Below are 27,461 nucleotides of genomic sequence, written 5' to 3' on the forward strand. Positions count from 1 at the left end.
TTCAGTGTGTCGGTCGGAGGTTTAGAACCAAGTTTGGAAGGAAACCAAACGCGTGGCTATAAATTATGAAGCAAAACCCATGTGAAAGAAAACGAGGGGCCGGCATGGCTTCTCTGATAGACTAACGCGTATAACGAACGCGGTTTATCCCGAATAAGCTCTTGCAACCATGTTACAAACGCACAATAGCAATATCAAGAACGCAGGGAGAAAACGATCCACGAACAAATAATAATGTTGCACTAAGGACATAAACATCCATTTGTGTGTAGTGGGTGCTGTAGAGCAGTTTAATTATATCAGCAGGAAAACGTGGTAAAAAAGCGTAAACAACACTGACATATCAACTTGAGGTATGGCAAAATACCGACCTTAAAAGACCTTGGAAATTGGTCGATTACTCGGACCTTGCAGATCGAAATAAACTACAATTCTGGCTTGCAAAAGCAAGGTATGCGATAGCAGTTAGATTTCAACTATACCAGTAAGACAGAAGTAGATTTGTCAAAGGCGCGTTGCAGATGTTCAGTTGTTGGTTTAGCAGCTACGTAATAAGTGCTAAGTTATTACAAATGGTCCAATCAAGTAACAACACGGTAAGGTGAAAAGAATAATCGGTTGGCCAAATTTCAACTGGCGCATTTGCGTCTAATTCAATTGCCAGTGTTTCAGTTTAGAGAGAAACAATGAATATTAAAGTTTTTGTGAGTTTTCTATGTTTTCTACTCCCGTGTCAAGCAGGAAAGAATGACTACGATAAAGAATCTTATCCAAGAAAAGATGGTGTTTTGCTTTTAGACACTCATAACTTCGTTGCTGCGATGTACAAATATAAATTTGTCTTGGTATTTTGCTGTAAGTAACCTACGTTTTGTATAGGCCTAACATTGTTTAGACTGGTTTGTGCTTTGGTTTTGGTTGTGCGCTACTTAACAGTAAAACACGTCATATCATATCCAAGATTCCAAATTATATGTAAAAGTGAAACTCTCGACGATAAATTTCAAGCCCTGATAAAAATATTTTCTAAAAACAGATGGCCGAAATCAGGAAAGCACAAAAGCAGAAATAGAAGTCGCCAAAATAGCAAAGAAACTGCAAGACACAGAATCAGTAGTTCACATGGGTAAAATCAACATCGAGAAGGAATACGAAATCGACCGGAAGTATCCGGTAACAAGGGTTCCGCTGCTGAGATTGTTCAAGAATGGCAAGACTTACGACTACACAGGTATAGTCTAATAGACTTAACATTTACAATAAACATAGCCTAAGCTATAGCTTATACGTACTAAACATAGAGCCTTCCAGGGGTCCAATCTGAGTTACTTTTTACAAAAAAAAAACGCGAAAGAGATATCAACAGTTGACTGAAAACTTACAAAACAGTCAAAAGGCTAAGTTATGTGTCGCTTAAAAAATGATTTGTTTATCAAAATATAGATTTATCAATTTCTTCTATTATTCCTAAAAGGCAAGTTCAATGCCGAGGATGCTCTGGTGTGGTTGGATCTGGCCATGAACATTCCTCTTCAAATCAATCTCTCCAGTGAGCTGAAGTCGCTCCAAGATAAAGTGACTGTCGTTTTAGCTTGCTTTCCAGGGGTACGTTTGAGTAAAATCAGTGGGAAATTCCAATTTAAAGCAGAAACTCAATAATTATCTTTCAATGCACTTTACAAGTATGGGTATAGCCTGCTAGGCCTAGCGTAGGCCTATATATTTTAAGCAAGTCGTGTAGACTATCATTTTAAATTTTTAATAAACATGAGCACCATTAAAAATTTCCTTCTTAAAATTTTCTTTTACAGAAATCTCCGAAAAAGGCATATGAAACTTTTAACCTTGTGAGCGAAAACTTTGTGTATGACGAATACATGCCTTTACCTCGCTTTGCGATGATTACTTCAGCAACGGTGGCCAGAAATCTTGGAGTTACTCCAGGATCTGTCTCTGTTTTACAGAAGGTGGCGATTTCGGACTTCCTATAGACCTATTTTCGTTTTTAAATTTTGAGTAAATTTGTAAGTGTTTATTGTGGTATCGGGAGCAGTAAAACATGGAAAAAATGTAGCCTAAATTGCGGACGAATTTCATTCATTAAAATTATTTTCACCAAAGTTCGAAGACGGTTTGAAAATTGTCTACGACGGCGATACCTCTAACTTCGACCAGTTGATGAAATTCGTTAACGAAGAGTCAAGACCTGTGGTTTACAAACATCATATGACCGAGGTATAGGCAAATAGGTCAGCTTTCTAGTTATTGCTACTAATGATAGATTTACTATACAACACTGGTTTAACTACAACATGCCTATTTTAGGCAATTATCCAGAAGCTCATAACAAAAGCAACCGTGGTTTATTAGCCCAGGCTGTTTGCCTAAAATTGCAGACTATAAAGTCTATCCTACGCGAAACAAATTCAAGTATCGTAATGATTACAATGAAGGGTATAGCCTACGTATGAGTTTAATAAAAGTACTTTTTCCTCAGTCCGAGGATAAAAATTACGAAACCATATAGTACCATATCCTTCCGATATGAAGACAAAGAAAAGGCAAACTCTTCTCAGTAACTTTTCTTGAAAATACATCGCAAACAATTGCACAAGCGCCTACCCGTTCCGTGAAAACATCAGCAGCACGTCAACGGCAATTCAGAATTCATATTTTTTTCTAGTATGGCTTAAAAATCATCCATGAAACAAGAACCTTTCAACATTTGCTGTTTATGTCAAGTGATGATAGAAATTACGCGCAAACATGGCAAAACTTCAAAAAAGCAGCAAAAGACTTTAAAAAACAACCAGAAGTATGAGTTGTTCATAAGTTAATAAAGCATTTTTATGTAAATGTATAAACTTAACATGAAAGTAATGACTGATGTGTGATGTCCAATTATCAAGACTGGCTAGGCTACTACTTGATTGTAAAATTTTGCTCAGTTTTATTTCATCTTTTAGAATCAGGAGGTTTGTTTTGTTCACGTGGATTTAAAGCATCACGAAAAGAACAAGCAGCATCTCAACTTTTTCCACATCGATGAAAAGAAGGATCTTCCTTGCAATCGCATCACGAAAGTGGACAGCTATCACTCGAGATTTCTTCCGGCGAGAAAAGACTTTTCCTACGAGGGTTTCGTTAAATTTACCAAGGATTGCGTCCAGGGATATCTGAAGGTATTCTGAGAGTTTAATATCAAGCACAGAGCTTAATGTAAAACAAAGTAGCCTTCATACTTAGATTAACGGTAAGTTGTTGGCCTCAATTCATCCGGCGCCGATATTCTTATTTTACTTTGTTTCAACATTTTTGACTCTGTTACCGTGTTGATCTTAGTCTTTTGATGCAACTTTTACGTGAACGTCCTACGATGCCACTATTTTTAAGCACTGCTTTCACCACGCTGTTATAGTCACTATTGCCGGGTAAAAAATCAAATCATTGCCTTATATAGGCTATTTGTTTTGTCTGCTGCTATAACCTAGTTAAACAAATTTGTTTCCGCAGAGATACGTAAGAAGCGAAAACGTGCCTTCCGACTGGGACAAGTATGACGTCAAGGTTCTAGTTGGGAAAAATTATGAAGACTTTGTAGACGACAAAAAGAGGACAGTGTTTATGATGTACTGTAAGTCGCGGTCTGTTTACTCCGCTTCTATACCCAAGCTTGCGAAAGTTCTTAACGTTCATTGGAAGATTTCGTTGCCTAAATAGCAAACGTTTATGATGCTTTGCAATATTCTGATCAGATGCTTCAAATGATAAAAAATCCGATGAAACTCTGCCAGTTTTCAATGAGCTCGCAAGGGAAATGAGTTCCGACCGCGCAGTTGTTTTCGGAAAAATGGATGTTGCTCTCAACGATGGAGAGTTAGACGTTCACTCGAACTACCCGTCCTTTAAAATGTTTACAACCGACGGAAAGGTTTGCAGTAATTCTTTATTTAGGTACCGTAGAAGATAATTTAATACATGTTAGTTAATCCCCAAACGGCAGTGGTGTTAGCAAGCTACAGTACAAGACGATTATTCAAAGTTAAATTCGTTACTGCTACCAACAACACTGAATTGGATAGAAACCAAAAGCCTTTGTCATCAACAGCGTCAATCATCAAACTCATGCCAAAAAGACCTTTTTTGACATAACTTTATCACTTGCAGTACCGTAAATGATCAGCATCAGTAAGGGATCGATTGCTAAACATATATCATTTTCCTGTTTTTTTACTGTAGGTTCGACGATATCAGGGCGGCGTGGAAATCCAAGCAATGAAAGAATTTATTAAAACTGGAGGAAAATCACAACGACCGGTAATGAAACCATGTGGTATTTTATGATCTTTTTTATCGCATTTCTTGTCACAATAAACACGGGAGCGGAGTAAAGTAATATATTAAAGACAATTTTAACAAGCAAGCGCCTCTGGTAGTCTTCAGTAAAATTCCGCTAAAATTATTCTCAATTAGGCCACAATTCCTCGCCCATATTTGGCTCCTCTCAGCTGCGTTGATTTGGCCCAGGCTTAATCGCAAAATAGTAATAACCTAATTGCATGGCCTATTGTAGTCATACGGTTAACGGTATAAGTATTGTTTAGATCGACGAAGAGTTTGAGGGAGCCGAGTTCGACTTCAAATGGCATGACGATCTCCACCCGATGCCCACAGTCGAAGAGGAGGAAGAGAGAAGAGCAAAGTGGGAAAAGGAGGAAAAAGAAATCCTTAAAAACGCCATCCAACACATCGTAGGTAGGTTTATGCACAGTACATGCTGCTAAGTTTGACTCGGATAGACTCCACGAAACCTGTCAGGGTGCAGAGAAATTGGGCTATTCACAAACCGCAACCTCACAATTTAAGAGCTGGGTAGGCTTATTTACGATAAAAATCAACTAACTTCTCGAAACAACCCACCACGAGTTAGCTGCTCTATAACCACCAATTAATATAAACGGCGTTTTAATATTTTTACTTTTAGTGAGGCCTAACTCTTTTGGCAAAAGCCTTATTGACCTCGCAATTGCAATGTAAATCTCAAATAAAAAATAACGAACACAGGTTTGGGATGCATGCTCGCTGATATATTTCCATGTCAACCCCAGGGCAGTGGTACAAGAGTGGGCAAAACACGGTTGTCCACGCTTACACTACAGTTTCACAATCACAAACTCCATCATGTAATTGATACTAAGATGGTAGAGCAAAAATTTTCTATCTAATCGTAAGCTCTTAATCATTAGATTGTCATCATTCTCCGCAGGTGCTGAGCCACACAACGACCCAAAACACGTAGTGAAAGAACATGACACGCATCTACCGCTTGAAGACAGAGATGTGGCGTACATGGACCCTAACAAGCACGCCGAATTCGACAAACATCACGAACACGAAAAGGACTTGCATTACGAACATTTCGACGAGCTGTAACTCCACTTGCCTGTGAATTTGAAACGAAGTTACGTTGAGAAAGCGGAGTAACTTTTATTAACAGATAGCGATCGAAACTTTTATGGGTGACAGTGCAATTTATACGCGTTAACAGTCTGGATTTTGAAGTGAAAAATAGTCGTGAAAAAGAGACATCATCATCTACCTGGGCTCGACTTCCGTCTCAGGTTCTCGTTTTTGTTTAGAAGGAAAAACTCTTCCACGTTTTGTTAGTTACGATAACTTGGCTTTTTTCATTTCGGGTTCTCCTTTTGCTTTGGAGGCTTCTATCGTCTCAGTTAAAATATTTCCGATCTCCGTTTGAAGTTTGAGAACAGCTTGTCTGAGACCAGGCAAAGTAGAGTTTTCAATTTCGAATTCATATGATTCCATTTTACCGCTTGGTCTGGTGAGTTTTCCTTGAACAACGTTAGTCGTTTCCATTTTATATTAGTTATAATTTCAAAGCCTAAACCTCTGTGAATTTAAAGATATGCGTTAGTTTAAAGCCAACACATGACTGGTTTAAGCTAAACTTCATACAGAGTGGATAACTGTAGGCCGTCAAAAACAGGTAAGAATGGAGAGCTATCGTTAACTGCATCCTCGGACTAAGGCAAGGTTTCGGGCGACTTAAACTTGGGGATGATGTCTCATCGCCTCTAACATCGAATGCAGGGCTAGTCTTTGTGCAACCTCCGATTCATGCATTGTTAATGCCTTACTCAAGAGCATTACAACAATAGCGTCAAACAAGGGCTGCATTATCGCGTGCCCGGCGTTTTAACCAATTCGATACGGAGCCGACAAAATTTCCAACAGATTCAGTAAAAATAGAGGTCTGAAGCTCTATTAGTTTGGCATTTTCTATGCAACTCTGATACAATAGTGGGCAGCGCTTCCTGACGGGGTTTTAGTCTACGATAAATCCGAGAATGTATCCGCATACAAAACAGGTGCGAGATCGATTTCGTTGAAGACTCACTGTTCAAGAGGCGAAAAACGAATCGGGAAGCATTGCATGGCGCCCTACATAGCTAACTCTGAAAGAATAACATGCTCGACAATGAAAAGCTTTCAGCATCACGCCTGCTTCTACGTAGTACGAACATACAACATCTTGTTCTGATAAATATGCTTGAAGTACAGTAATTTAACAACTGTTTCATTGCGCTTGACACTGCAATGCATTGTACAAGCAGTGTTGATTACCACAATGCTATAGTGATGTAGCACAAATATGGGGACCTCTATATCCACAACAGGATTCGAGGCTCGTGAATGTGCGTCAGGCGTTCAGTATATTTTACGATTTAAAGAAGCAATCCCACCTCAGATTTGTGGTGCTTTTATTTTACATACAGCGTAAAACACAGAAATAATATTAATTTTTTCTTAAAGTAGGCGAAATAAGAGCATATACAGATGAATTAACAGCGACACAATCCCAAAACAAGAGACAAAACGGCGAAAAAGCGTAAACGTTAAGCAAAATGTAAGAAAGCGAAAACAAACAGTAAAAAGCACAGATGTATTGTTGCTTACAAACGCTACGTTAAAACACTTTCAAATAGTAGTTAACATTCACCACTGCTTATCTAATGATGATTGTTACATTAACCACAACTAATTTAATCAGTTGATAGCTATGGGTTATGTTATTTCAATATTTAGATTCATGTGGTTGGTATTCCCAGTCTATCAATACATTAATGCTGAATAAATGTATGCGACGCGACAAACATTAAGCACAAATATAATTTAAAAATATGAGGCACACGGTCGACATTTTAGATGATATTTCTCACCAATTCGACCATCTGCCTACAACAGTTCTTCGCTTTCTACCTTAAGAATTTGGAAAAGTCAGTCTGTTGATATTAGGCAGCCTCAAGATTGCTGTTTTTACAAGTTAGTATGCATTTGGCATGGGAGATCTTTGAAAACATGAATACGAATGCATGAATGAATGAATGAATGAACCGGTGTCGCACAAAAAAACAGCAAAATTTGAACGCCGTTTACAGGAGAATGAGATATACCTCACCAAAGTCTACACGCTTATATAAAACTGGTACTTTCAAACATCAACTGTTTAATATGAGCTTATGATATTGTCTTTTATTCTGCTTAAATTCTTAATTGTGATAAATATTACAGAAGTTGGTCGTAAATGAAACCAAATTAACAATGCGCAGGATTGGAAAAATCAATTAAAAACTCAATGGCCTATACTACTAAATGACATCACATTTTTTTGCAAAAAATCCAAGACGCAAAAGTGGTTTCGAGCGACAACGCGTGATAATCAAATTCCATTATTGCGACGACTTTGTATGCTGTCAAATTATTGATATTTTTTCTTGCATTGCTAAAATCACTCGTTACAGTTAGGTGTGACTCCATTACGCACAACTCAAGTGGTCGCCCTTAACAAATTTCACGACCACCTTTAACAAGAGTATGTTGCACGGTATTATGGCGTCGGCATAGGCTTGTACTATTCTACAAAAAAACGTCGAAGCGTAACAATATCAACTAAAACATAATCACGAGAGGAACCTTCCAGTGCATTGGTCGGGCTTGCGACGACAAGCCGATTGCTGCCAAACCATTAGCACTCGTAACCAAACTACATCATATGGTAATATGTCGTATAATTCGCCTAGAAGTCCACAATTCGTATAACTTGTTTTCAACCGAAATAGACGGAATTATTCGCAGGGATTTGTATATGACGTTCAAGCCACGTCAGCAGACAAGAATCCAAGTCTAATTTTCAACTCTAGCTTAAACCAGCTCTGATAACAAGAATTGATGTGTATCCTTGTCTAAGTCCGGATCACAGACTGTACACGAAACAAAATTATATCAATAAAATAGGTCATGTCGACTGAATTAGGTTGCTTTTGCACAAGATGTGCGTACTGTCGCAAAACTTGAGTTTCGCTTGACTCGTAAGCATGACGCCATTTTTTGACTGATTGTAGTTCCGAAGTGACATGCACGGCTGTGCAATGTGCATACGGTCACTACGAGCGGCCAAGCCTTGCATATTTCAATAGACATTGTAGTCACCGAATTAAAAATATGCGGTTATACGACTAATCCACGACTTATTCTTGCCCGAAACCTTCGGTCTCTTCGATAGCAAGTGTGAGTTTTTCTTTCAGTTGTTCGTAGCTTTTGTATGGCGGGAGGTCCAAACGATTGAAGCTGGCGCAAACAAAAAAGTAACGTAAATTTGTCCCAGCTGTTACGAGGTAGCTTTTAAATAATGAACGTGTCACTGGCTAAAAATGTTGGCCAAGTTAAATTGACCTGTCAAATTGATCATAGAACGGCAAAGAAAGTATTAATATAGTTGCAAAGACGTACCATGTGTGGCTTCTGGGTAACCACGTTTCCTTTCCGACTTTTTCGATGCAAAAGCGCTGAGGTCCGTTGCTCCCTGTAAAGCAAAGAATTAACATTTTATCAACCTGATATTAGAGAAAAAAATGTTTTCCGAATCCTAAACTTATTAACACCGTATAATAAGAAATGTACACTACACACGAAAAATTTGCTAATGACTTACAGTAAGTTCCTAATAAATCAGCTGTTAGCTCTAATTGTATCACTACACAATTAAACGCTTCCTACCACAACAAACATCAACACAATTTCAACCAACAACAGCAATACTTCATGCGTATTAGACTATTACCGTATAACAATAATTAAGCTTTGGTTACCAGAATCACAGCCATAATGATCAGCAGAGTATGGATAGAAACGGAAATTAAAATTGCGATAGTTACATCACAGAACAGCCACAAACCTAGAAGTTCGGCAAATCCTCCAACTGGTATCCTGCATGTGCCAGTGACAAACTGGAGCAATCTGGCACGTTTTTCGTTGTCAATTTCACGAATGTATTGCCAAAACCAAGTCACCTGACAATGCAACAACGCAAGTGAGCAAATAATACGTAAAAATGTCACTCAAACGCATATGCGTGACGCAGCACGAATCTACTTTAGTGCTGTAGGCGTAATCTGAATTGGCAAAAGGTTGTAACAAATCATTTGCCAATCATTTAATTTCTCAACAGACCTGCTTGCTGTTTTTCGTATAATTCCTATAAATTGTGTTTTTCATCCAGTCTTCAACATCGAATTCTTGCATTCCACATAACATAAGCTACATCAATCAATATTATAGCATTAAGACGTCTTTTTCACTCTCCACAGTCAATGGCAAAAAATAAACGTATAAAAACTTAACTATTAAGCCAATGTAAACATTGCTGTTAACCAATTAAGAATTACATCAACAGTATTGTTAAAAACCCAAGCGGGGTCACCAAATAAAAATATTTCAAACTGCGCCAATTCTGCGCAATTGTGCTCAGGTCATGTTTACCGAGTTAAATCTACCCATTTTAGTTGCGTGCAAGCAGACAGCCCTACCTCAAGTTCACGTTCATCAAAATATTGCAACCACTGAAGCGGAACGACCTCGTTGAAACCGTCGAGGAAAGCTTGAGTCTGCTTCTCGACACCGCGCGAGAATCTCCAGTCAATCATGAGGCTGAATTGTTTCCAAACAACACGACATAAGCAATAATAACCACAGAACAAAGCAACAGAAAAGATTACAGGAACAGAATACCCTGAATTACATAACGAAACGTGCAACAGAGTTGCAAAATCCTTTATTTAAACACAACTGTTTGCTGCCTGGCTATTGTGATGCGAAAAAAACAAAATTATGACAACCAGACCGTATGTATTCTTCTTTGTTTTCTTCGGTGACTGCTAAGTCAGCGCCGCCTTCTTTCAATTCGATTGTGTCGACCTTGCCAAGCACTTCGAAGTCCATGGTGAAATCAAGTTCCAGGCCACATTCCTCTATGTTGTTGTCTCTGTGTATAGGGATGGTATGCAATTATACTTTTTTTAATATACCTTTTGCAGCATGTTTATTCAATGAATCTATATTGCTCATTATATTCATATTTAAGGGTGAAACTTCACCAAGATCTTTCTTTAAATGAATTTTTCAGATGAAATTTTTAGTTTACTTTAGATCAAGTTAAATCTTGATCAATTTAAGAAAATTAATGGGATTTTAAAAGCCTGACATATGAAGGGAAAATAACCGAAAAGCAAATAGTACATTGTTACATTTAAAGCTGATCATGCAACCAAAGGTCAAAGGTTAAACGAGGTTACGATTTTTTAAATATGCCAGACCTAGAAAACCAAGAGCTAAAAACCTCAAGTTAGTCTCAAAATACTCGAAACCTATTATTTTCTATCTCGTTTAAAAATATATTTTCTCTATCTCCCACCGAATTGTGTTACTACAGGAAAACATGTTTCAAGTAGAAACGGTTTATATAGAATTCATCCTTTCATGAACAAACATTTTAATTTTGTAGTGTTGGTCATGTGGGGTAGATATTGTGCTACTCATTATCAAAGGTTTTTCTGTCTCCAGCATGAGAGAAGTTATTTTTGTGAACAATGTTGTGAAATACACATTTTAAGATTCAGAAAAAAGACCTAAAAATGTGGGTCCGTGATGAACAAACACTTAACTAGGATGAATCTAAAAGAAAAAAAAATATAGAACTGTACCAATTTACTAGTGCACTACGCTTTGTTAATGCTATATGTTTGGATTTGATCTGGGTAGTAATTAACACCTTTTTCTACGAAAAATACAACAAAAGATGTTTTTAGGAAAGATAAAAAAAATTCTTCTTTCTACACATTTTGACACCAGTTTAGAGTTCTTAGCACAATTGGATTACAAGTTACGGCATATTTTGATGATTTTTTATTCACCTGGCCTTTGACCTCAGGTTTCATAGTTAATTTTATCACGATAACGTAAAAGAAGATTTTAAGATGTTTTTTGTTATTTGCCAAGTTTTTAGAAACACTATTTTCTGAGAAAATATTTTAGGCTCACCATAATTTACGATTCCTGAATTTTTGCATTATGTCAAGATTAATTGTCTAGATACTGTAACACATAAAATGAAGACATGATTACCTTATCCACACGAGGGAGTTGTAAAACTCTTCATCAACAGACTCAATGTCCTTGATTGTGAGTTTCCGCTGCAGCATCCGTTTGTAAAATGGGAGAGAGAATCCGGTGTCAATGAACTTCATGTGATAAAGAGCCTGCAACAAGTAAGAAAAATAATAGCTATGATATCTTGAAAGGCTATCATGATGACAATCATGATAATGCCGCAAGGATACAAGTCTGAAAATGTGTATTTGTTTCACTGGCGAAAATTGTATGCTTCGAACATTTTTCATGTTTCTGTTAACAGCAAAATTTTTAAGTTGTTTAAACGTGTTTTTTTTAATGTTGATTTCACCCTAAGTGGTTACTGACTTCACTTTCACTCAAATCTATCACCTAAATGAGTCTTAATTCAACAATTATAATGAAATTTAATTAAATGGTTGTCTTTTTCCCCAACACAGCTGCCTATCTCAATCAATGCAACTTCCCAGACAAATAGTCGTATTGTAATGAACATAGAGTTGTTGCACAATTAGTGAAATCATTTCAAGTGACTCAGCACGTTTCATGAAAGTAAAGTAGAGTATAGCCTAGAATCAAGTTAAACCGTTCACGTAGAATATCTGAATATGCCCCACACCTAAAATGGCAGGCCCAAAAAGAACAAGGGTTAAAAAAAATTGCACATAAACACCCGGCACTGTTGTTCAAAACAATAATATTATATCTTACCATAGCAATAAACCTGCCGACAAATCTGAAGTAATGTATATGGTCTGGGTTGATGGTTGAAGCTGGGTTAATCTGCATCGTATAATTGGTGCTGCCAGCGTACTCAAATAAACAGTACATTGGGTTGAGTACTTCGTGGGAGACGAGGAAAAACCACTCTCTGCGAAATAACATTATTTCATTCGTTGCTTTGGTAACTCACTAGATTAACAAGTAATACAATGTCGATTTGTCTGTTTAAATTATAAAATATATGCTACAAAACTGCTGAATACACTGAACATTTTACATTCCAATGACTTGCACATTGAGTTTGCTTCTATATAGAACAATTAATCTTAGCGTATTGTGCGACTGTAAGTAAACTTTATAAATTGGTCTTCAGAGTGCTATTACACACCAATCAGCATTTTCTACAACTTTAAAACTACAATGTACAATGCTGAAACAAAGCATCTTGCATCATTTGGCCTAATCCAAGTGCTTTTATAGTGGCGATGACATCAGCAAATGCGGATGCAGTAGGTAAATTGACATACCTTGCCACGCCGCCATAATCAAGCCCTTCCTCGCCCTTAAAAGTAATGTAGAGTCGTCTGCGAAGGTCATACGCTTGTAAGTGCATGATTTGTTGAAAGGAATCTTCAATAATCGACTGCCTCGTGACATTTATCTTAACATGGCTTGGCAACGCATTGGACTGGAAGCCACAAGAAAAATAATATATAAGTTGTCATTAAATGTAAAGTTATTCAAACCGGTTAAATGTAACTTAATTAAAGTGATCATTTTTTTAAATAGTGAAATCAACCAAGAAAGTCGGACACATCCTATAGTAACAAAGAAATACAAAAGGGTATGTGTGCCAATAACAAAAAAGTTTGACTGCACATGCCCTAATGACTAATAAACATTGTCAAAATTAAATTTCATTGACCTGACATAGATATCTAAACTGCCCCAATTTCCATTTGAAACTCCGCTCATAGGCAATAGGCACACCATAAGAACCAGCACGCCTGCAAAATTAAACACAGAATATCACAAAGTCTAAAAAGAACATCACACAGTAAACCAGTTACAGATTGATATGCTGAGGAAATTGTTGTTGCATGACCACATAGAAATCTTACCCAGTTGACTTAGAGCCTGATCTCGGGTCAGTGAAAGTGGTACTTCGATTGTTATGGTTAACAAAATAACGAATTCCTGCATTCGTGAAACGAATTTCCCAGCCTTGTGGTAGTGGGGCTTCGTTAACCATACTATAAGGACAAACATTTAATTAAATTAACAATCAGTTCTATCATAACTTCTATTTATATCGGTAACTAGTAACTCACTTGCAATATTGACTTGTTGATAATAATTACTATTTTGAAACAATGGGGGGCTTATTTTAAAAAATTTCAAAACGCCAACAAATTTACGAATAAGAATGAAAAATGCACTATTTGATAAAAATCAAAACTACAAACTACTACAGCACTCATCAATTTAATTAATAGCCTCAAATAAGTAAATCAGTTTTCATGATAACCTGTCGGAATCTAATGTTTTATTTACCCTTGTGTTCTCGGGTCTTCCCACTGAGTTGTTCTGGTGTTGTGGTTGATGTAATAGACTCTTCCATTAGTCTCGGTACGACGTTCTACAAAAGCAAGAGCTTGTATTGCTAACAAGGACATTCTGGTAAAACATATCTTTATCAAACCAACATTACACTTACGACAGACACCACCAGAAAAGATCTTTTGCCTCATAACATTATACAACATTAAAGCATGCAAATAACTATTCATGCAAGAAACAACAGACAAACCCCAGCCTTTGGGCAAGCTTCCCAGTTGATCATCGGGTGGTGGGTTGGGTTGGTTGGGTTGAGTTGAGGAACTGGTGGGGGGTGTTCCATCTGAAGCCCCGTTTGTACCGACCATGAATCGCTGATTAAAAGCCTAAGGCAGAAAAGTTACCGAAAATCTGTTTAACTGAAATAGAGCAGAGAAGTTTCCAGAAACTACAAGTTGCCTACAAAAGAATATGCAGTTTATCATAACCACGCAGGTTGCAAAAAGCCACAATGTCAAAATACTGTACCTGTCTCTGGTTTTGCATATTCTGGCGTTGGTTTCGCCAATCTTCAAAGTTTTGAACTCGTTGCAAGGTGGGACGTTGCCATGTGGTGGTTTTGTTGTTGTGATCAACATAATATATTCTCCCTCTGTTGTCTGTACGTCTCTCCCACCTGATAGCATAAAATGACAAAGTTTGGGTCCAACAACCCATCAAATTACACTCACAGGTTTAGTTATAAGAACATTTAAATACGAACCCTGGTGGCAAAGGTTCAGGTCGTTCCCAGGTTGTTGTTTTGAGGTTGTGGTCGACGTAGTAAACTCTTCCCATTCTGTCCATTCTAATCTCCCATCTATAAGAAAACAGCATGGATCAACACAAACCGCACATGATAGAATTTGCTGACTAAGATATATCTGTGACTGTGAACATATCAGACAAAATCGGTACATACTCAAAAACTAACAACAGTTTATGGGTGCTACTGTATAACCAAGTGAGAGAATATTTCAACACGATATTAAATCATGTTTTGAATTGTATGGACTCTTAATGGCTTCTAAATTCCTTTTATTACTGGTGTTCAATAAACCTCAAGTGAATTGTATTGTTAGTGACGCTATCAATGTGAAAGAAATGACAAAATCGGTACCACCACATGTCCACATGATATTAAAATTCATTCAACCAACTATTCCAAGAGTGCCTTTCAATAAGGTTGGCACTGCGCAAGTTAAGTTTGTTAAATTATAATATTTTAGTTGCGAGATAAATTTGATAAGTTTTGCAAACCATTTGTTAGGCCCATTTTTCTAATAAGTAAAACATAAGAATGTTTAAATCAAATCTAATAATGCTTGGTCACAAATGATTCATATAAATAATAATAAGTGATTTACCCTTGAGGAAGGGGAGGCTGCTGCTGCTGCTGAGATGGGTTCGCTCCTGTTTCAGATGAAGACGCAGAAGCAGCTGAAGTTGAATTTGTTTTAGGAACAGAAGAGGTGGAGGGGGAGTTATTTGCGACATGAGAGGATGACGCAAAAGATGTATTACTTGCTGCAACAGGATGACAAAGAAAAATATTCATTAACTATCAACTAACACACAATAATCAACTGACGTAAAAGAACTTAGCTTAATGTTTACTAGTTAATAGAAAAGGAGTGTTCAATGTACAGAGTAAACATGTGACCAGATATATGCAAACTTTTGATTTATTATTGACTATGACAGTAAATTGTAGCCGCAACTTACTCGTTGCTTCGGATTGAGGTGGTTTAGGGGCAGGACGCAGTTTTATTACTTTCTTGTTTGTTTCCCTGCAAACAACAAACACTTTGTTTGCAGTTTTCCACTCGTAAAACCTTCTAAAAACTAATAATAAACCACAAAAAACATCCACACAATGTATTGTGAGCATGTAATAACATATACATCATGTATAGAGTATTGTCCTGGCCAATGTGAAATTTACCCATTTGTGATGCTGGGTCTCGGAGGTGGAGTAGGCCTGTCGAGGCCATTGGAGGAAGTTAATGAGGTGCTTACATTGGGTGGGTCTGTTTAAAAAAGATGAAATGTTTACTATGAGATGATGTTTCAAGCCTTAGCCAAAGTCGTATCATAGATCCTTTGACTGTATTTGACAAAACTAATCAATAAATCTGGGTTCTTGCAATACTACATAACACGCTTATTAAACTGGAGTTAACATAAGACAGAATGCGATGAGGACTGTGACTTTAGCACAATACAAACACAAGTGCACTATAACCAGGGCTTCCATGCTTTCTTTATTACTAAGGTTTGTTCTTGTTTTGAAAGTGTGTGTCTTAGAAAATACTACGCTCCTTACTTTTAAGAAATGTCCTTAAAATTTCAGTTACATCTTTTTGTTTTTCTTGTTTTCAACAATTCGACAATTTTAAATGCAGACTTTTTCATCACATCTACTGATAACTCTTGTTTTCAGCTAGTGTGGGATATTATAATACATTTATAATGAATTTTTTGTCACCAACAGTTTGTGACATCATAAAAGATATAAACTGTGGATACAACGCAAAGTAACAAAACATACAACATTGTTAGCACTCTAGGTGAGCTAATTAATCTACATAAGTTGGTTAACAATGCTACTTTTGCATTGATGATTTATTATTTCCTTGAAAATCTGTGGCATCCAAAGTCAATTTGACAATGGTTGGTCACATTTGGTTTGAAGTAAATAGCACGAGTGTAAAGCCTTTCTGAAAACTGATTGTTCCAAATCAGTGGAGTTTTGACAATAACTTTACAAGTGCAATATATTTATACAATATTTTGCAAATAAAAGAACCACTGCAGCTGTAAAATACCAAGTAACGAAAAGTGCTATTGAAAATGAAAATTGACAAACCTGCATAGGCCTTATTACATGTCTGCTTTCAATAGTCTAATATTACATTGATGTTTTTTCATACAGTATTGTACATGTAAACTGATTAATTATTGTTGCCATTGCTTAGTCATTAAGGACATGGTTGCAAATAACATGTACTGCCATAATGCAAAATGTACAGCAATCAGCATTAAAAGTATACGACAGTCTATTACAAAGATGCCATACATTGATTGCATATGTAAAAAATAAGTATATATGATTCATGAACTGATCGTTTCATTCATGTACTGCAAGGTGAATGTGCACGCACCCACTTATCTATCCAGCAACACATTTGTCAATTCGCAAACATATACCGTAATGCGAACAAATCATTAGCTCACATTTTCAAAACCATTACTGTTAATCTACTATAATACTCAGCCTGATTCCATCAATTCAAATCGCCGATATAAACAATTAACTTTCGCATGCTTGTGCGCTTGGCATGACATCAGTTGCCAAATACTCAAATAACAGAATTTATGGTAACGTCAAATCAACCAACCTGGTCTGGAAGGGGGAAGGGCGACTCTTGGTGGAATGGGAGGTGGATCAGGAGTTATGTTTTCTGGAGGATCTGTTATTTTAATAGTTAAACATAATTATTATTTTTGTTATTTTATGAATTGAATTTAAATAAAATGCATTTCTGTGACCTGAAAAATTACATAGCCTATTAATATATATGCAAAAGTGCCCATGAAACTAACCCGTAAAACAAATAACATTATTCAGTATTTATACCAGCAAAGCACACCTGGCTATAGAGACACACTCGCTATTTTACATACAGCTTAGGCTACCAAAAACATAAATCATGATAGGTGGAAAGCTGGAAGCCAGACTGTTCAAAATCAAAATGACACGCTTCACTATCATGAATAGCTGGACAAAGCAACAGACATTGCCCGAAATTTTTTAGAGTTCTATATAACGTATGACGGTTCAGCAAATAAACATGCCGGTAAGCTTCTATTCAAATAACAACTAGGTGGGAACAAGTACTCTTTAAACATCTTAGCTGAAGACAAGCTAGTATTTATCTAATTGTATTACAGAATACTGACATATGCTTTGTTCAAGAGAAATTTTGTTTTAAAAAACTATCGTGTTATAGTTTTGCAAAGGGCAAGACGAAGAGCTAGTTCCAGTAATAGTAGTGACTTTATAGCAGCAGTTACACTTAATACAAATATCGAATAGGCGGGCACCAATGCCAAAGGAGGCAGTTACAGCTAACAATAAGAACTCGTCAAACATTAACTATCTGCTAGGTCAAAGGGCTGATACTCCTAAGTAATCATATTACCTACGCTCTAGTTAATGTATACAGCATACCATATAAAGAAAAATGATCACATGATATTGCACAAGAATATGCATGAAATAATTATGTAAAGATTTCTGAGTAGAAACAAGATATGGTTGATATCTCGTCACAAGATTCTTTTTTATATTGGTCTATGAAGAGTTTTTAGCAAATTACAACATCTAATAATTCATGGTATTATTGTTAAGCTGAAAAATATTCATTACCAATGGATCAGAAGTAAAGAGTTATTCATATTTTGTGTCAAGGATCGTGACCATGTAATTGGCAAAGTATCCAACAAACCTGCAACACCATTAGTCAAGGGAACATGATTTTGGTTCAATGACAGTCCATCGAACTGGACTTGAAGTTCTCCTGGGTTTGAAGAATTAGATTTCCCTTCACTTTGCAGCGTCAGGCTGATGTCCACCTTCTCCACTATAAAGACACATGTATCTGATAAAAGCCTTATCAGTTTTCACCATTGCCAAAAACGATTTTAAACATGTGCTTTCACACGTGTAGATTGTATGACACATACAGAATAGCCTACACCACATTGTTAGCAAACATGGAATTAGTGTATCAGCCAGTTATCCATCTTTGTATAAAGATATAAAACATATTCAAGAACAAAGAACAAGTTACTGATTACAGCTGCACCCTTCATCAAAGCCGCAACAATTAAGAGAAAAATCAAGCGTAATTCAGTGTGAAAATGACAACAGTGTGATACTGACTTGTGACATATGTTATCAACCATCACATCAGGATTAACAGTTTGAGACTACATGTTAATTTGACATGGTAAGAAACTAACAGAGCATGAACCTATTGAGCCTCACATGTAATGTGAGAGACCATTACCAAAATGTGAATCACTGACAGTACGACCTGTGTATTCAGATTGCAATGAGCAGATAATGAGGGTACAAATACACAATAATGGAATGCATTGGAAAAGAAATACAGTATACATACGCGGTAAAGAAAATAAGCACTGCATTAATGGCCAGTGAAAATCCACTTATCTACTTTATTACACATTACATAGCCTAAAATATTCCTCAGTTAACAAAATAAGAAATAAGCTTAGTTACATTTTCCATTGTTGTCTTGCAAAAGCTTTTGAATGTCACATTTGGCAGAACCAAGCAGAGTGTCGGCTTTGACAGAAGAGTAATTAAATACTTTGAATTCGATGATACTTCGAACAGTGACTAACCTACAAATTGAGTTATAGTATGATTAGCAAAGTCAATAAAAATAACATGTCATAATTAGAACATGAGACAAGGGTGGCTTCTAGATTAAGCCTCAAGCATTATACAACCACAATTATAATTTGCACAACGATATTCCTGGTACTGGTACTTAAAAAAGGAGTGCAATTGTTGTTAACATTTCATCTAAAGACATTTAACAGATTTTCTTTCAAGTAAAGATAATCGGATGATCAAATGAATGTAAAATGATGTAAATGATGCTGGAAACTAACCTACAGTTACAATAGTGCTTGCTAGACAATGAAAACAATGCCTCAATGTTTTAGCCTACAAATTTTCCTTTACAAAGAAAAGTGGGTTACACTTAAGCATCAATGCATACTTTTGCTATTAAAACGTTTTTTTTAAGTCATCTCATTATGTTATGTAACTTATATATACAATCCAAAATGAGCACTATATTACTATAGTTCCGTAGTGTTACTGAACAAAAAAGCTGTTTGTTTAATATCAGCATATATATATATATATATATATATATATATATACTGAATATACTTGATACTTGTGTTTATGTGAACCCGAATCAGTTTGACCTCTTCACATATATACCGCGTCGTACACATATTTTTACTAAATTAATATCAATAAAACCGTATTTCCAAACTTACAGAGTAAAGCTTTCATCCCATATAGGATTATTAGTTTTGTCGGCAATTTCAGTTTTTCTGGGAGGTTGCGAGTCCACACTGATTGTGACATAAGAATCAGGTGGCTTAGGTTGCGCAAACAGCCAATTGCTGGTGACAGACTTCAAGTTTCCTCTAAAAACTGAAAAACAAGCAAAGTTGATTAAGTTCTACCTCCAATTAGCTGGAATGAGAAACAATGTGCAGCAAATTTCACAACATTTATTGATCAGGTTTTTATGAAGAAACTACTTCCAGGAAAATGAATACAAAAAATAACAATGACAATACATACCTGTTATTTGCAGTTGTGATAGAAAAGAATTTGTGGAATCAGCCATGACAGAGTTTGCATATTGTGATTATTACTACAAACTAAAAGCGCTGTCTGTCAAAGTACAACTCAGATTACCACAAATGCCTCAAAACGTAAGGTATGACATGACACAATTGAATTAGTCATATGCTGTCTGTGGTTTGGATGTACCCCTACTTCAAACAAAAATGTGCACATTCAATATATGCTTCAGCCGTAACAAATAGTGGAATATAACCAAATCACATTATATAGAAGAGTCCAAACAGCATAATTATAAAAACTTATTTAACAAGCCAATATACTATATACTTTCCACAACTAACCAAAACTTACAAAATTATCCTAATATATGTCATATTGGATTTATATTGACATTTATCTCTGTTACAAACAACCTTTAGCTCGATACATTTTGTGTAATGGGATTATTCCAGTCAGCTGTAAAGTCAACGAGGACTAAAGTTGAAAATAATACTGGTGAAGATAAGAATTTACACTCACAATAAAAAAACTATTTTTGGACAACATATGAACGACGCCCACTATGGGGACATGTCTATAAAAGCAATGATAAACACTACACAAAAACAACATTGCAATATTTGCAAGACCTCTGCTGGTGTTTTATATCAAAATATTCTTAAACAACAAAACAAAAGGCCTTTTATGATATATGTAGAATGTATACAAATTTTATATCCAAATGAATTGACTTTTAACGCAACACAGAAACACGTTACAGTACATAAAATGAAGACAAAGTTCCATCTTCCATTGAGTATTTTCACATCACTTTTTACATGGCAAATCCAATACATGTGACATGTACCTTACATAATATAAATGGATTGCAGGATGCTAGGAATTGGATTCGATACATAATTATGTTCATGATAGAAACAAACACACATTCAGACATAACGTACATCACACATACATATCTACACAAATACATTCAAAACATTCAATAATACAAACTTTTTTTAAACAAGAGTGCAACTTTTAAGAGCAGCATTATTAATCTGACAAAGACGCCAGAGGGTAAAAATTTATCAACACCCTACAATAAACATGTCACCATCAAAAAATACTGTAAACATCCTATACCTGAAACAGGACTAATTTCCTTGAAGGAAATCCCAAATGAATTTGATTAATATGCGTTCACATGCCAAATGCTGTACCAGAAAGATCACGTAATTGTCTAAAAAGTTTTATTTTGTTTAAAATTATACAGTACAACAATATTTATGTGACAGAAAATCAAACGTACGAATATCCCAAAAACTACAGCCGTAACTACAATAGTGTGAGTTAGGGCCCAGGCAAGACAGTTTGCAAACAGTGGTGCTAAATACATGTTGGGTGTTAGACGCAGCAGAAGTGTGGGCCTGCCATGGGTAGGATTAACACTAACAGCATACTACTTTAGAAGCAAGAGTTAAAGCTAACAGTAAAATTGGGTCTCGCAAAACTTTCATACTTTATCTTAGTCGAACAACATGGCAAGTACGCCAACAAAAGCATGTATTTTTCAATATTATAAGGCATATATTTCAATACATTATTATTCAATATTATATATTATTAAGTGAATTCATATTGGTAATTAACAAACCTCCAGGGTCAAAAGCTCTTACAAGTTGGAGCCAGCAATATAAACTTAATAAAAGAGAGTATTTGCCTGGTGCACTCCTGTTAAAATCCTACCAATTACTGAGCATACAAGTTTTGAAAAATCAACCAAACATCACACTAACAATGTTTGGCAAGGTTTTAAATTGGTGAAATCCAACCCCAACAAAAAAAAACAGTTACAAATTATTTGGAAAAATTAAGTCAAATTAGTGGAACTGTATGGATGATGAATGAGTTTGTACACATTTCTCAGATTTGAAATCCTTGCGGGAACTACCAAATAAGGAAACGCATGTGCAGGTTGGTCCAGCTTTTCTCAAATATGCCCAGGATTTTGGTGTTAGAATCTGTGTCCGGGAGAAAAATATTTAACAAACAGTTTTAAAGTCGTAACACAGATTAAGACATACAATGCCAATTATGACATCATAATTGACAGTTTGAGGCAAGACAACCTAAATTACAAGTAGGTTTCTGGTATCTATGATCAAATGGGGGAAGCTTAGGCTAATAGTTTTAACCAGTAAGCAGTTTTTCCTTGTAAAAGAGAAATTTTCTGCTTTGAAATTGTGTTGCGTATAATAATATAAAATTTTTCAGGACTGTTTTACTGTAATTTCACAATTTTATCTGCACTCCATTAAATGACTGTCTTAAATACAAAGTTAATTTAAAAGACAACATTTATTGTACAAACATCTGCAATGCTATGACATTTATTACTGAAAATGAAGTAAAATCGAAAATCCTTTATAGCTTTTACCTACTTCTCGTTGGTATTAACATAGTTTAAATTTCATGGAAGCTAATCAAGGGGGATTGAATGCTTTTGGAGAGAAAAAAGAGGTATCAAAAAAGGTTTAATATCACTAGTTGAGATATACGACAAGCTATTATAGAAATTAAATGTGGCATGGTGTAGTAATTGATGGCTTTATATTACTGAATTCTCAATGACTCGCAAAGATTGATTAATTAGTTATTTTGAACCAGATGGCGACTCATACAATTTAAATAGTTAAAGTTAGTTATTGTTTCCTGCTTAAGTAAAAAAAATACAGATGTGGTTGCTAACTTTGTCACTACCAGTAGGTGGTTACAAAGCAGCATCCCTGGTATATGTGCATGAGATATGATATGTCTGCATGTAAAGGATTATCCTGAAACCCAAAGCAGGTTAACAAAATGTGAGAAAACCTTGAAAAGTAATGATGAAATATTGTAGGAAACAATCTTGTTCGAAAGGAGAGTAAAGAAAAATGAGAAGAGATTCTTTTGCAAAGAAATGGCAAGGTTGGTGACAAAAAAGTTTGCTAAGGTCAGTGTATGACAAGATCGGTGAGTATCCTAGAGTTTCGTAAGTGCAACCAACATTATCAAATGGAAAATGTATAATGCAGTGCGAAGTAGTTTATTTCAATTTGATAAAAATAATAATTTACAAAGTATCACGGGATTCATTAACATGTACGCCAAATATTTTACTCATCACACCGATTTGTAATAAATAAACAAAGAAAAACTGGTTGTTTGAATGCCAGATAACAAGTTTATAATAAATAGAGAATTCAGGTTTCCATACACGCTACCGGTATCATGTCAAAATTTGCGTGTTGGCGTTTGTACAAATGATCACTCGTCGAAAACCTGTTGTGCTTTTCAGTCGAGGATATGACGACTGTGATTTTGCTGAGATATTGGCAGGCTCTTTTTTTTTTTTTCTCTATCATACGCTATGCGTGCAAGAGTCACTTCTTTCACTGGATAATAGCAACATAAGCTATGAACCACAGTCGGCAAATCTTATGAACAACTGCAATTAGTGACCACCAATTTACAAAACAATTTAACATAAAATACTTCAAAAACTGTTCAGAATCAAATATTTGGAGCTAGGCTACTTCAGTAACATGAAAACCAAAACAGGGGCAGCGGACGAGCTTGTAGGCTATGCCTAGCCTGACAGCCTAAATAACTATTCCCTATATAGTGAAGTGTGGTAACCTGCATCTGATGCATGCATGAGATTCACCAACCAGTACGCCGAACATTTTTATCGTGACGCCGATTTATAATAAATAAACAAAGAATTGTGGATTTATGTACGCCAAAATTTAGTCTTTGTACGTACGATTTCTTGTCGAAAACTGCAGTACTTTCCGGTCTGCCTGTCGAGGCTATTCCAGGCGAGACGAACGGACAAATAAAAGGCTTGCCTAAATTAGTTGTTAAATAGTCTTTTACAGGAGCTGCAAGTTGTCTGTCTTAGCTAATCGCAAAATTAGGACAGAACTTACAAAATTCCCATAAATCCTGTCGAAACCAAAACCCTTACTTCTGTCAAGCCAATGAATAGACAGTTCCCTATGATCTCTTCTAGGTCTAAAACCAACAAACAAGTCAGCTGACGTTTTGACGATTTTTAATCACGTGATTAGCAGTGCCTGTTTCTAATTGGGGTTTTTGGCTTAAACATTTTCTTTTCATAAATTTAAAATTCTTAAACTCCTAAAACATCTAGGCATGCTATTCTATTTTGTTTTATATACTTTTTCAGGTGTGCAAAGAATAACCCATCTAGCCCTGCTGACTTGTTTCACATTCGTTGTGTGCATATTTACAATATTTTCCACTTAATAAAAACCTGCATTGCAAGAAATTATAAGCACAAGTTTTCTAATTACACAACACAAAAATATTTTTGGCGCTTACTTGGCGGTAGCGTTTGCTCATTTTCCACTGAAAACGAGCATTTGTTTTATGGGAAATTATTACGGAAACCTTGAATATAATTAATCGTACGTTGGTGCAGAAGTATTTTAATTTAATCAAATCAACCAACCAAGTCAATTTTTTCGGATTCGAGTCAAGGAAAATAACTTAAATCGGCCAATCAGTTAACACCCTATGTTATAAACTTTGTTGACAGTTGACATCACATTAGGCCAGTGAATGGGAATGGATGACCTGTGGGTCATTGCCACCCAATTTTGGGTTCCAGTTTATTTTGGAGTGTCACCTTTTATTTTGAAACGGAATTAGGCCTACGAGACTATATTACAAACTGTGTTTCGACAGAAAACTTGAATGTTGCTTGCAAAAGATGTAATAGCCATAAACCTAACTATCTCTTGTTGGCAAATATACAATGCATTTATTACTGAAGTGGTTAACGAACCAATTAACATTACAAACACATCGTTACGTACAGCTACACAAAAACATCAACAAACAAATTATTTACCTTTATCGCGACAAAAATATACGAGGTTTCAAAATTCTAACCATTAACTAGGCTACTGGTTTTTGTAATGGTGTATTTAACCATGAAGATGGTTAAATTAAGCCATTAAAAACAACATTCAAAGCTATGAACCAATTATTTCATACGTGGTAGGTTAAGGTAGGTTGGGTCGCGAAAACGTTCAGAGTTTCAATTTTGAGTCCTTCCAAAAAAAGGTTTAGTGCTATGGCATGGTGGCTATGCTATGTTATAATAATCTTCGAACTGAAGAAAATCTTAGCATGACCTAAACCCTGCGGTGATTCCTCATCGCTCGAGCCCCGGTTACCGATCTAGTCTTTGTGCAAGTTCTGGTTGTCATTCATTTTCTTTGGTTTTTTGATTTTTTATATACACATATTTAGAATTGTCCACCAGGTCCACTGAGCAAGAGTAAGCGTCATTAATTCCCTGCCCAAGGGCATTACAACGGTAGCGCCACTAGGCATAGAACACGAGCCGCACAATTGTGAGGCCAGGTTTAAGAACCACTGCATTTAAGTGTTGTATCAAAACCGGTTCTCTATCGCCATTGCCATTCCAAGCTTATACTAATTGATAATATACTTGACGTTTAGTACGTAAGTTTAATTTATTTCAAAAACATCATGTTCTTTCGAAAACCACTTCATTTTTCCTTTGTTCGCTAACCTAGCCTTATCTGACCCGAATCGAGTCAAGTCATTTGAAAATGCGAGTCGAGTCATTACATCACGTTGAATGCAGAAAATTTTCATAAAGGTATTGCATCTTACAAGGTTATCACAATACATGATAGGCCTAATTACTGTTTACGTTACATTTAAATGTTTTATGTACTATCAAATAACTATTGCGTAATTGATTTGACTTGAGGCTCGAGTTTAATGATTTGGTAACAAATTTGAAGTGGGTGACAACTAGCCTCTAGGGGGAAGTCGCCCATTATGGGACATAAAACGAGGCGGGACAGCGGGACAATTTCTTTCAGCCACATGGTGACACCAAATTGGCTTGTTTTAAGTCCATTACGTTACGGCCTTCCTTTTGACATATTAACATAAAACTGGCTTACTTTGTGTTTTGAGTTATTTTAATCGAAAGAAAAAAGGAACCAAATTTTAAATTCTGCCAGGATTTTTCCATAAATAGGTTTTAATTTGACGTTGCTATTGATCTTCTTTTATTATACTAATAATTAAAACACATGAGTTAATATGGGATATCTTGAAAATTGGCAGACTTTGCAGTTTGTCATTCAGAAACGGTTTATTGAAATGTTCAAATTGAAATTTATTGAAAGTGCAATGTTTATTCTAACATTGGACACATTGTCCCAACTTGAGGAACTAGCGTTACACTTTAGGATGGTTTGACTGATTTCTATTTTTACAACGTCTGAATCAATTTGGACCAATGCGTTTGTAGTTGTACCGGGTTTAACAGAAATTTGTCAAAATTTATTATGATAGGAACGGACAAAATTCAAACTACCTACGATTCTGTTTTTTTTTTTAGAGAAAACATTATATGGCAGGGGTGGCCAGACCTGCTTCATGCTCGAGCCGCATATAACAAATTCCAGTTTTAAAAGAGCCACAACACAAAACAATAAAAAACACGAATTTATTCACTTACAACGAAGTGTAGCTATTGATCAACATTAGTACTGCGTGGTGATACTATGAGTCTCCACCTGGGCTTCACCAATTCTTTTTGCAATTATTAGTATAACCGTATCCAAGACTTAAAACTAGGTCAGCCCTGACGTACAACTTCAATTTGACAGTTTACTCAACTACAGTGTACAAGTTAGCACACTTCTGTACAATAATGTACTTTTTGGAGTGTAATTTGATTATTACTAACAATGAGTCCATTGTTACTACGTGTGATAGAACGCATTGTTTCATAATCTGATCAAACAACTCGTCTAGACCGGGAAAATGCATGTCTAATTCATTAAAGAGCCGCAATCAAAGGCTCAAAGAGCCGCAGTTTGGCCACCCCTGTTATATGGGAAACTTGTTTTCCCACAAAATCTGACGCTCTTCTCATATTTCAGACATCATCTTATAAAATTTAATTGATAAATTACGAGGGCTGTCTAGACTTGAAATGAAAGCAGAATACTTAGACGTTGTGGCCTATATAAAATACTGTATCAAGCAAAATTAAATAAAGTTTGCTTGCCATAATTCATATTCATGGTTAACAACGGTAAACGCTGGAAAGTAATGGCCACACAGAATTTTAGAAGATCATCTTTTCGTTATTTGGACCGGGCTTTTCTGGTCAGGTTCGGGCCCGACC

General features: G+C 36.0%; 2 protein-coding genes and 1 long non-coding RNA gene across 5 annotated transcripts; 1 reads left to right on the forward strand and 2 right to left on the reverse strand.

Moving 5' to 3' along the window:
• Positions 1 to 20: 20 nt before the first annotated feature.
• LOC143451984 (protein disulfide-isomerase 2-like) lies at positions 21 to 5,604 on the forward strand. 3 transcript variants are annotated; one of them, XM_076952784.1, is made up of 13 exons: positions 21 to 451; positions 742 to 855; positions 1,037 to 1,231; positions 1,475 to 1,605; positions 1,812 to 1,967; positions 2,122 to 2,235; positions 2,684 to 2,815; positions 2,967 to 3,182; positions 3,514 to 3,634; positions 3,756 to 3,931; positions 4,240 to 4,317; positions 4,605 to 4,755; positions 5,267 to 5,604. In XM_076952784.1, exons 2-13 carry the CDS (start codon positions 822 to 824, stop codon positions 5,431 to 5,433), a joined length of 1,671 nt encoding a protein of 556 aa, XP_076808899.1. In that variant the 5' UTR covers positions 21 to 451; positions 742 to 821; the 3' UTR covers positions 5,434 to 5,604. The 3 variants fall into 3 exon arrangements, with proteins under 3 accessions (XP_076808899.1, XP_076808898.1, XP_076808897.1); XM_076952783.1 differs by lacking the exon at positions 21 to 451 and adding an exon at positions 572 to 596; XM_076952782.1 differs by lacking the exon at positions 21 to 451 and having other exon boundaries at positions 627 to 855.
• Positions 4,949 to 6,700, reverse strand: LOC143451988 (uncharacterized). The gene is made up of 2 exons (XR_013114934.1): positions 5,600 to 6,700; positions 4,949 to 5,443 (listed from the first exon to the last, which is right to left on the reverse strand). It is a non-coding gene; the product is annotated as an uncharacterized LOC143451988 (long non-coding RNA).
• Positions 6,701 to 6,765: 65 nt separating this feature from the next.
• On the reverse strand, positions 6,766 to 24,235 carry LOC143451464 (NEDD4-like E3 ubiquitin-protein ligase WWP1). The gene is made up of 23 exons (XM_076952036.1): positions 20,225 to 24,235; positions 19,912 to 20,071; positions 19,115 to 19,239; positions 18,318 to 18,452; positions 17,208 to 17,279; positions 15,752 to 15,836; positions 15,532 to 15,596; positions 15,174 to 15,333; positions 14,531 to 14,626; positions 14,296 to 14,443; positions 14,021 to 14,153; positions 13,765 to 13,849; positions 13,332 to 13,463; positions 13,136 to 13,217; positions 12,738 to 12,898; positions 12,199 to 12,358; positions 11,482 to 11,615; positions 10,202 to 10,342; positions 9,888 to 10,008; positions 9,532 to 9,618; positions 9,257 to 9,371; positions 8,812 to 8,884; positions 6,766 to 8,649 (listed from the first exon to the last, which is right to left on the reverse strand). The coding sequence occupies exons 1-23, from the start codon at positions 20,268 to 20,270 to the stop codon at positions 8,550 to 8,552; spliced, it is 2,616 nt and encodes an 871-aa protein (XP_076808151.1). The 5' UTR covers positions 20,271 to 24,235; the 3' UTR covers positions 6,766 to 8,549.
• Between the last annotated feature and the right edge of the window lie 3,226 nt (positions 24,236 to 27,461).

This window comes from Clavelina lepadiformis, chromosome 4 (genome assembly GCF_947623445.1).
Source record: "Clavelina lepadiformis chromosome 4, kaClaLepa1.1, whole genome shotgun sequence".
NCBI lineage: Eukaryota > Metazoa > Chordata > Ascidiacea > Aplousobranchia > Clavelinidae > Clavelina > Clavelina lepadiformis.